General features: G+C 53.2%; 2 protein-coding genes across 2 annotated transcripts; one reads left to right on the forward strand and one right to left on the reverse strand.

The window, feature by feature from the left end:
- Window positions 1-106: 106 nt before the first annotated feature.
- NDUFA13 (NADH:ubiquinone oxidoreductase subunit A13) lies at window positions 107-9146 on the reverse strand. The gene is made up of 5 exons (XM_038566730.1): window positions 8501-9146; window positions 2207-2285; window positions 973-1044; window positions 523-592; window positions 107-299 (listed from the first exon to the last, which is right to left on the reverse strand). Exons 1-5 carry the CDS (start codon window positions 8592-8594, stop codon window positions 180-182), a joined length of 435 nt encoding a protein of 144 aa, XP_038422658.1. The 5' UTR covers window positions 8595-9146; the 3' UTR covers window positions 107-179.
- Window positions 9147-9295: 149 nt separating this feature from the next.
- Window positions 9296-10717, forward strand: TSSK6 (testis specific serine kinase 6). Its single transcript, XM_038566728.1, has one exon. The coding sequence runs from the start codon at window positions 9445-9447 to the stop codon at window positions 10264-10266; it is 822 nt and encodes a 273-aa protein (XP_038422656.1). The 5' UTR covers window positions 9296-9444; the 3' UTR covers window positions 10267-10717.

A 10717-nucleotide genomic window follows, 5' to 3' on the forward strand; every position in this document is an offset into this window, starting at 1 on the left:
CCTGTCATCTTCTGCAGAGCCCTCAGGTCTAGACCCTATGTCCCCAGGCCACATGTAACCCAATGGTGCCCCATTCGCTGGTAGCTCAGTTGCTGAGACATAGGCAGACAGGTCTCCAGAATATTTATTTCCCAGTGGGGAGGATGCAGGGGTCCCAGTGGTCCAAGGGGTGCAGGCCCCTACGTGTACCACATGAAGCCGTAACTGGCGTTGAGAATCTCCTCATTTGTGCGCAGTCCATAGAGCTCACCCATCATGGGAGTCACCCATCGCGTTGTGTGGAACACAGACTCACCCACCTGTGGAGACAGCGGGATACAGGTGGGAGTACAGCTATCCCTTCAGGCCCATACAGCCTGCTGGGACTCCACTAGGCCTGGTGGCTACTGTGCCTACACCAAAAGCTGCTGCCTGCCCCTCCGTGTGCCTGGCCCCCACTACTCCTCTCAGCCACTGCTTTCCCATGGGGGGCTGTTTCTGCATTGGGCTGGACTCCCACTCTCCCTCTGACCCAGGACCCACCTTCCAATCAGGCACATCCTTCATGATGATGGCCTCCTCCTCTAGGTTCTCTCGAAGCATCTGCAGGACCCTGTGGAGATAGAATGGGAGGTGGGGGATAGGCCTGAGCATCCCGAGGGACCCCTGCCTAACAAACCTGCCAGACCCTTCCCTGTTCCACTCTCCATCACATCCTGCCAGTTCCAACCCTGCACATGCTGACTGCTCTTCTCCTTTCCTCCCCCCTACACTTTTACTGTCCTCTTGCTGCAGCCTCAATGTCTCCTCCTCCAGGGAGCCTTCCCATTCTTGGGTCCCCACTTTAAGTCAAGTTTGGGGCTCTCTCCAGGGTGACAGCAACCTCATGTATGCAAGGACACAGCTGTCAGTCCTCATGTGCATTTTGGCCAGGTTCTGCACTGCTGGGTGGGACACTCAGGCCTGTGACCTTCCTGGTCCCAGCAGCCTCACCTCCGGTCCTTCTCTGCCTGCAACAGTGGCATCAGCGCGATCCGGGCCTCGAAGTCCTCAATCTGCAAGCGCCTGTGAAACCCCAAAACCGAAAGATCAGATCAGGCTGGAGTTGGGGGTGATGACCGGGCCTCAGACCCACAGGGTGTTGCATGGCAAAGGGGGTTGGTGGAGAGGCAAGTGAGCAGGGCAGGGCTTGGGCAGTAACCTCTACTTGCCAGAAGATGGGGGCAGGGGGAGGGGCGCAAGCACAGCTGGCACAGGCACTGGTCCACAAGACTGTTGGCTTTACACCTTTTCTTTTCAATTAAGAACTTTATTTTTTAATCCTAAAAATAGCCCTGGCCTGCTGACTGTGGTGAACCAGGGACAGGGGATGGGACCTTCATCACAGGGCTCTGAACCTTTTAAAACCATATCTGCTTCATGTCAAAATAGCCCTGGGGTGTGAGCCCAGGGCAGGTAGTTCTGTGTCTTTGAGCCACCAGCCCCATCTATACTGGGGGAGCGGCACCCAGTGATGTGGCCCAGTAAGTGGCCCCTGGCACTGTCCCTTCATCCCTCCAGACCCACAGTAGCATCCATACTCCAAGCCTCTGTCCCCATCACAGCCACACAGTTGTCACTACTGTGTCCATACCTCTGTGGGTGGTCCCCGGAAGCTGGACCTTGTTTGAGTTCACTCAACATCAAGTACCTGACATGCGGGCTTTCTCCAGCACTATCCTCAGGGATTCCCAGGCTTGTGGGGGAAAGTGAGCTCAAAGGATGTGCTAAGGACACATAACAGAGGGTGGGGCAGGACAGATGGGCTCAGCCAGTAAGGGGTCAATGAGAAGGGGTCACCTGGCAGGGCATCCAGCCAGCTCAGAGGCAGCCAGAGTCTGAATGGAGGCCACCATCTGTCTTGGTCCCTCAGGCCCCATGTGGCTGGCACAGCCATTGTCTTGCTTCTAAGCCCTTGTTGTTCTCACTGTCTGGTTATCACTGACAAAAAACCACTAAGAGAGCATGTCCTGGGCCTGCCCCTCCACCTCCACCAGATGGGCTATTCTAATCCAGACCCATGGGTCCCTGGTGAAGAGCTCCTTGGTTACTAGTCCTTTCTTGAGAGTAAGGTTCAGAAATGGACTCAGTCCAGGCCCATACTTCCTGAGCCTTGAGGGTTTGACAAATGGCCCGATGGACTCCAAGTCTACAGGTGCACTCCCAGCCTCACCAGCCTGGGGCCTACCTGCGTTCACGGTTCCACTTCATCATGCTCCAATATCCGAAGAGCAAGGTCCCAATGCCCACAGCAAACATGCTATAGCCTGTGGGGAGAGGGGACACCAGCTCAGCGCACCTGCCCTTGGGACCGGACACCCCTATAGCTTCTTATGAATTATAATCCGCTTGCTGTCCAATTACACCAGAAATACTGACTCAAAGAAAGTCTTAGTGACTCCCTCCTAGAGATGGCCAGTACTATCTCTAGCGCATTATTTTTTCAGATTATTTTTTTGTCCCTGTGAAATATCCACCAGCCCCTTCCCTTGGACTTCCTCCTCCGAACTGCAGATCACTCTTTTTTTTAAGTATTTATTTATTCATGAGAGACACACAGAGAGAGGCAGAGAAGAGAAGGCAGAGGGAGAGGGAGAAGCAGGCTCCATGCAGGGAGCGTGATGCGGGACTTGATCCCGGGACTCCAGGATCACGCCCTGGGCTGAAGGCAGGCGCTAAACCACTGAGCCACCCAGGGGTCCCCTGCAGATTACTCTTTTATTCAGTTCACCTGCCCTGCAGGGAGGGCCACTAGGCTGCCTCAGCTTTTCTCTGACAAGTGAGGCAGCTGCAGCTGCCACACCTCTCCTCACCCAGGCTACAGTTTCTAGAAGGTAGAGTCTGGTCAGGGGGGACTGCAAGAGAACCCAAGGGTCTTGCTGTTTCTGGCTGGGTGGCCCCAGCCCCACAATCTTCTAGAAGGTTGTTTGGTGACCAGTCAGCAAGTGCTTCCATGGGGAAGGATGGGGTCTACAGCTGGGTCCAACTCCATGGTGGCTCCTGGCTGCCTGGGCCACTTCTCTGAGTGCTGCCCACAGGGGGCTGGATGGGGCTGCCAGAGGCAGGCAGTGCCCTGCAGGGCCCACCCAGCCACCCCTGGCTCCCTGGAGGGCTGCCTCCTGGCCCAGCAGGTCAAGCCCCCTACCAGGGCACCAGGGAACAGACGCTGCCATGAATATTTACTGACACCAGCAGGCACCTGTGCTGTGATTCTGACTGACAGGCTGAGGGCCTGCTGCGGTCTCAGGGAGGCTGGCTCACCCCCTACCCCTAATCTTTTCAGCTGTGGTCTCTTCCCCAGATGGGCCTTCTGGTTACTGGAAAAAAAACTGACAAGCTTGGCCAGGTCCAGCTCCAGTTAACACCCAGTAAATGACCAGCAAATGGTGGGTGAGGTTACTCCCTAGGACCTGTTAGGGGAATAGGGGAGGTCCAGCCCCTGCTCGTTTTCTGGCATTTCTGCTGGACCCAGAGATGCATGAGAAACTGGTTAGATGGGCAGCCCCCATGACGCAGTGGTTTAGCGCCGCCTACAGCCCGGGGTGTGATCTGGGGGACCCAGGATTGAGTCCCACGTCGTGCTTCAGGCATGGAGCCTGCTTCTCCCTCTACCTGTGTCTCTGCCTGTCTCTCTCTCTCTCTTTCTCTCTCTCCCTGTATAAATAAATCTTAAAAAAAAAATGGTTAGATTTTTCAGCCCCTCAATTAAACCTGTTAAAAACATTTGCTCAGTCAAATGTCTGCCTTTGGCTCAGGTCGTGATCCTGGGGTCCTGGGATAGAGTCCCGCTCTCTGCTCAGCAGGGCGCCTGCTTCTCCCTCTCTCTCTGTGCTCATGCTCTCTCTCTCACCCTTTCTCAAATAAAACTTAAAGAAAAAAAAAAAAAGCCATTAGCTCAGAGTAAGACACTTCCATGTTACAGGGGGCAGGACAGCGATGGTTCCTGTACACGGAGGCAGAACCTCTCCCAAGAGGCCCAAGTGCCGAGGACCAGCTCTCAGCACAACTACAGTTCCTACACATGCCTGACCAACTGTGCTGGGCAGGAACATCTTAGAAGAGCTGCTTCTTTCTTTTCAGTAGCTATAGAGAAGCCCAGAGGCCTCTTCTTTTGACCCAGCCCCAGGGCATAGGCCTGAGCTATCTTCATGGAGACCCCTTGTCTTCACACCAGGCACCTATGTGTGAGCCCATGTGTAAGATAAATTCCAAGACCAAGGTGGCCTTTGCAAACTCTTCCTCCTGACAATGGTGAGGCTGAGACCCCAGACCCTCAGTGTGGGTCTATACCTCAGGAGCTGCCACTCTGGTGGAGGAGGCTGATGAGGGGCATGCCCAGAAATAGGTGCAGGCCACGAGTAAAGAAGATGTGAATAAATGGAAACACATCCTGTGTTCAATATCGGCATTCAATGTTCAGATAGCAGTACTCCCCAGACTAAGGTACCGGTTCAATGTAGCCCCATCAGAATCCCAACTTTCTCCCTTTACCAGCCAGAAACTGAGGAACAGATTGTCAAATTCATATGGAAATTCAAGGGACCAGATTAACCAAAACAATTCTGAAAAACAACAAAGTTGGAGGACTCGCACTTCACAATTTCAAACATAACGCACAGCTGTGTATCCAAGACAGTGTGGCATGGCATCAGGATAGACATGTACATCGATGGAACAGAGCTGAGAGTCCAAAAATAAACCCTCACATTTACGGTCAATTGATTTTGGACAAGGGTGCCAAGACAATTCAATGGGAAAAGAATAGTCTTTCAGCAAATTGGATAAGTGGATAGCCACATGCAAAAGAATGAAGTGTGCTTTTTCCTTCCCCCATACAAAAATTAACTGAAAATGGACCAAAGACCTCAATTTGAGAGCTAAAACTATAAAACTCTTAGGAAACAGATTAGTCTCTGCGACCTTGGATGAGGCAATGGCTTCTCAGCTAGGACACCAAAAGCGTAAGTGACAAAAAAAAAAAAAAGATGAACTGTTCTTCACCGAAATGAAAAACTTTTGTGCTACAAATGATGCCTCAACAAAATGAAAAGACAACCCCCAGAATGGAAGAAAGTCTCTGAAAATCGTATCTCTGATAAGGAAATGGTAACCAAAACGTATAAAGAACTCTGCAAATTCATTAATAAAGAGATGAACAATCTGGGGCACATGGGTGGCTCAGTCTGCTGAGCATCCGACTCTTGGGTTCAGCTCAGGTCATGATCCCAGGGTTCTGGGATTGAGCCCCATGTTGGGCTCCCTGCTCAGGAGTCTGCTTCTCCTTTTCCCTCTGCCTCTTTCCCCAGCTTGTGCTCCCTCTCTCTCAAATAAATAAATTATCATAAAAAGAAAAAAAAAGTAATATTCAACTATAAAAAAAATAGCATTTGACACATGCTATTCCATACACATTTCACTCACATCATTCTGAATGAAAGGAGCCAGACACCAAAGGCCACATAGAAATGGAGCCCATTTATATGAAATGTCCAGAACTGGCAAATCCATAAAGATACAAAGACTGGTAGTTAGATGCCAGGGGCTGGGGGTAGGAAGATGTGGGTCAAGGTTTCCCTTTGGAGTGATGGAAGTGTTACACATTTAGTTACTGGGATGCCTGGGTGGCTCAATAGTTGAGAACCTGCCTTTGGCCCAGGGCATGATCCTGGAGTCCCAGGATTGAGTCCCACACTGGGCTCCCTGCATGGAGCCTGCTCCTCTCTCTGCCTCTTTCTCTCTGTGTCTCTCATGAATAAATAAATAAAATCTTTTAAAAAGTGTATTTAGTTATTTGAGAGAGAGACAGAGAGAGAGAGAGAGAGAGAGAGAGTGTCTGTGTGTCCCCATGCAAGCATGCATGTGCACAAGGAGAGAGGCAGAGGCACATGGAGAGAAAAACCGAAGCAGACTCCACGCTGATCTTGGAGCCCCACGTGGAGCTCAATCTCAAGACTCTAAGATCATGACCTGAGCTGAAACCAAGAGTTGGATGCTTAACCGACTGTGCCACCCAGGCGACCCAGAAATGTTATAAATTTAGATCCTGGTGATGGTCATGCAACTGTGAACAGACTATAAAAATCTGTGATTTGTACACATGAAATAGGTGAATTGTATGGTATGGTTTGTGAATTAAAAAAAAAAAAAGTTAAAGACTCGGGAAGAAAAGAAAGGGCCACCCGCTGGGCACAGGAAAGAATGGAGAACTGAGTGGAAAAGATGGCAGTAGCAGTCACTTTGGGAACAGTATGGATTAAAGGTGGCTTGAGCCAGCTTTGCATGTTCTAGGACACTAGTGGAGAGTGATCTAGGCAGAGAGGAGAGTGGATGCCAGGCTTGTGTGCCTTACAGGAGCAGGGCAGGACAGGACTAATAGGGAGAGGGCCACTGGGGACTATTGCTCAAACGCAAGGCTGGAGGAGGGCACAGGACAGATGACTGGGGTGGGGTGCAGGATGGAGAGAAGGGCCATTGCTTTTGCTATTTCCTCCACCTATGGGACTTTCAGAGAGGTCCTTCCAACCCACCCTGGCTAAAGCAGACCCTGGTTATCTGGGGTCTTGCCAAAATGGGAAGTCCTGGTGTGGTATGTTTGCCTCCTCTGCTAGGCTATGAGCTCTTCCAGACAGGGTTCGGTGCCACAGGCACACTCAACAATAAACTACTTAATGTGGCATGGTATGTAACAAAGACTGTGCCACCAGAAGGGGTCTCTTCCTCACCCACTGCAGGCAGGAGAGACTGTGGCAGGTTTGTATATGCTACAATGCAAGTTGGTGTTACAGGGTCCAACTAGGGGGCCCAACCCTAGATAATGGTCTAGAGGGCACATGAGAGGCACTACTGTGTCATGAACTGGAAGAGGACTAGGATTAAGGGCACATTTGTGACTTAAAAATAAAAAAGAGACATGTTGACTAGAGGGAACCCAGGGAGGCCCAAGGGTTGGGACCTTTCGGCAGCCGGGTCTGGGTATAGATCACAAAGGTGCACATATATATAAACAGACCTCATGCCACACACCTGAGGGGTGCACTTCAAGAAAAGAAATGAAAAGATTCAGATAACGTTATATTCGTTCAATCTGCTCTGGGATGAGTTAAGTGCCAAGGTGGTGCCAAATCTAGCCTGTAACCTGTTTTTGTAATGGTGCTTGGGCTAAGAACATTTTTAGGTTTGTAAACTGTTGTAAAACAGCAACAGCAGAGGAGTACCTGGGTGGCTCAGTTAGTTAAGCATCCTTCTGTTCAGATTGTGATCTCGGGGTCTTGGGATTGAGCCCCATTACAGTTTCCCTGCTCAGTGGGGGGAATATGCTTGTCTCTCTCTCTCTTCCTCTTTTTTTTTTTAAGATCTTATTAAAAATAAATAAATAAATAAATAAAATTTTATTTATTTATTCATGAGAGACAGAGAGACAGAGAGAGAGAGAGAGAGAGAGAGGCTGAGACACAGGCAGAGGGAGAAGCAGGCTCCATGCAAGGAGCCTGATGTGGGACTTGATCCTGGTCCCCAGGATCACACCCTGGGCTGCAGGTGGCGCTAAACCGCTGCGCCACCGGGGCTGCCCTCTCTCTCTTCCTCTGTCTCAAATAAATAAGTAAAATCTTACAAAAATAAAATAAAATAAAAAGCCAGCAGCAGCAAGCAGAGAACATCTGGTCAGTCAAGCATAAAATATTTGTCTGGCCCTTTATAGAAAAAGTTTGCCAATCTCCGTTCTGGGATACAAAAAAGCCAAGAAGGGGATGGGAAGAGCTTGAGTCTTGACCTGATACTTTTCTACTGTCTGAATAATTTTTTTTCCATGACTATATATCTATTTTTTAATTGAGGCACATTTGCAAAACATAGTTTGACGAATTATGGGAAATGTCTTCACTCTTGTTTAAAATTCTGTATTTCTCTGTTAATCTTAGGTTCAAAGTATGTGCCCCTTCCACTTTTTTTTTTTATTATTTTTTACGTTTTTCGGTGCGGAACCCAATAACATTTTAAATGTTCCTTAAAACATCTGAAAAAGTTAAGAATACATATTCCTGGGACATAAGCAGGTAGGGACTACCAGACAGGAACATCTTCTAAATTTCCGCAATGTTCCAGTTTCACCACCAGTTTTACACTGGGTGGCCCTGGGGGCAGGTAGCAGCCTTTCCAGGGCCTGTTTCTCCGCTTGTGAGAGGGAAGTGTGGCCGAGGGCTCGGGGCACCGGCTACATTCATCTGTTTAACCAACTGCAGAATGGAAAGAATTAATAGGATCGACCTCCTGGGCTGTTCTGTAAAGAAAGCAAAGCTCAGCAAGCTTTTGACGAACTCCAGCAGTTACCGTCGTTACCACCGAAGCTACTGGGGACCCCTGGGCTCCTTCTCCCTTCACACCGCAGTGGAAACTGAGGCCCGCGACCCCCCCCCGACGCCCCGCCCCCGTCGCGGCGCCCCGAAGCCCCAACTCTGACACCCCGGCGCTGTGCGACACTGACCCGACAGTCCCCGACGCGGAAGGTTCCGCTTGTAGTCGATGGGGCCATAGCCCCCCGGCGGGGGCATGTCCTGTTTCACCTTCGACGCAGCCATGCTCGCAGGACCCGCACTTCCGGCCGCGGGCGGAAGTTACGTCCGGCGGCCGCCGCCATGATGAGTGTGGCGGACCGTACGGCGCAGGTCTTGGGCGGGGACTAGGGCACCTAGGACCTTAGCGGAGCGATCCCACTGCGAGGGAGGTTGGGCGATGGCTACAGGGATCAACTGAGTGGCCAAGCTGCAGCGGAAGACTCCCTGTTTCTTCTTTTAGACGGGGCTGCCTCAGTCGCTGTAGACGGCTGTAGTCCGTCCAGTCGCCCAGGTCCTTGCCCTAAAGGACCTCCCTTACACCTTCCCTCTGGTGCGATGCTCAGGCCATTTACCCCAAGCTCTGAGGGAGCCACGTCACCGAGTGTTAAGCCCCCTTTCTCGTTTTCTCCCCTTCGCGGGGCTGTGCGGGCGTCCCAAGGCTCCACACGGCCAGGGCTGGGTACACGAAGCTGAGGGGACGACTGCTGCTCAGATTTGACTCATGAGGAGCTGCCCCAATGCCAGGCACCGATGCTGCTCCCGAGTGGTGGTCGGGACCCCTTGCTAGTAGCCTCTCATGGGAACTGGACCATTTAGAGTGATTATGAGTCACAAAGCCTGATGGCCTTGAGTGGCCCTGTGGGGCGGGGTCCAGGGGGCCCTTACCCGAGGCGGGGTGACGCCCGCAGTCACTTCACAAGGCAGAAATTGTTACCTGGGTAATAAAAGGCCCCGCCGCGGCAGGGACCCGGGAGTGGGCACATGGGGGTGCGGGTGTGCAGGTGCCAAGCGCCATGGGTTAGGCCCGAGATTGGAGTCCGGCCGCCCCCCGACAGCAGCCGCCTCCTGCTCCCCGCGCGCCCCAGGCGCCACCATGTCGGGCGACAAACTTCTGAGCGAACTCGGCTATAAGCTGGGACGCACGATAGGCGAGGGCAGTTACTCCAAGGTGAAGGTGGCCACGTCCAAGAAGTACAAGGGCACGGTGGCCATCAAGGTGGTGGACCGGCGGCGCGCGCCACCCGACTTCGTCAACAAGTTTCTGCCGCGTGAGCTGTCCATCCTTCGGGGCGTGCGGCACCCGCACATCGTGCACGTCTTCGAGTTCATCGAAGTGTGCAACGGGAAGCTGTATATCGTGATGGAGGCGGCCGCCACCGACCTGCTGCAGGCAGTGCAGCGCAACGGGCGCATCCCCGGGAGTCAGGCGCGCGACCTCTTCGCGCAAATCGCTGGGGCTGTGCGCTACCTGCATGACCACCACCTCGTGCACCGTGACCTCAAGTGCGAAAACGTGTTGCTGAGCCCCGACGAGCGCCGCGTCAAGCTCACTGACTTTGGCTTTGGTCGCCAGGCACACGGTTATCCTGACCTGAGCACCACCTACTGCGGCTCCGCCGCCTACGCGTCGCCTGAGGTTCTCTTGGGTATCCCATACGACCCCAAGAAGTACGACGTGTGGAGCCTGGGCGTCGTGCTCTACGTCATGGTCACCGGGTGCATGCCCTTCGATGACTCGGATATCGCTGGTCTGCCCAGGCGCCAGAAGCGCGGCGTCCTCTACCCCGATGGCCTCGAGGTGTCCGAGCGCTGCAGGGCCCTGATCGCAGAACTGCTGCAGTTCAGCCCCTCTGCCAGGCCCTCAGCGGGCCAGGTAGCGCGCAACGGCTGGCTGCGTGCGGGGGACTCCGGCTAGAAGCCGGGGTTCCCACCATTCCCGCCGTCCCGAGCACTGCGCAAGCGCAGCGCACGCGCGTGAAGCGCGCTTCCGTACCCCCGCGAAGCCGACACGCGCCACTGCGCACGCGCATTTCCCCCTTTTTCCTGTCTGGACGGCTGGGGCCGTAGTCGCCCCTGTTTGGAATCTAACCCCTCTCCCCACGATCCCGAGAGCAGGAGGGCGCAAGCGCTTCCTCTGTTCCCCAAGAGAAGGCCTCGGGAGGGGAAGGGACGAGAAGAAACGGAAGCATTGCGCCAGCGTGGAATGAGCGACGGCTGCTGGCAGGCGGTGGCTACCTGGAGGAGCTGCCCGCGAGTGGACGCGGGTGGAGGGCGCCCTTCTCTAGGCAGCCGCGCATGCCGGTGGGCGAAGGCGCGCTCCCGGCACTGCCTCCTTGCAACTTGCAATAAACTCGCTCTTCCTCGAA

This window comes from Canis lupus, chromosome 20 (assembly GCF_011100685.1).
Source record: "Canis lupus familiaris isolate Mischka breed German Shepherd chromosome 20, alternate assembly UU_Cfam_GSD_1.0, whole genome shotgun sequence".
Lineage (NCBI taxonomy): Eukaryota > Metazoa > Chordata > Mammalia > Carnivora > Canidae > Canis > Canis lupus.

Coding starts and splice junctions, on each gene's coding strand:
- NDUFA13 (XM_038566730.1), bottom strand. CDS start 8,594: ATGGCTGCGTCGAAGGTGAAACAGGACATGCCCCCGCCGGGGGGCTAT. Junction 2,286..8,500: donor TCCGCGTCGGGGACTGTCGG/GTCAGTGTCGCA, acceptor CTCTCCCCACAG/GCTATAGCATGTTTGCTGTG. Junction 1,045..2,206: donor AAGTGGAACCGTGAACGCAG/GTAGGCCCCAGG, acceptor GGGGTTTCACAG/GCGCTTGCAGATTGAGGACT.
- TSSK6 (XM_038566728.1), top strand. CDS start 9,445: ATGTCGGGCGACAAACTTCTGAGCGAACTCGGCTATAAGCTGGGACGC.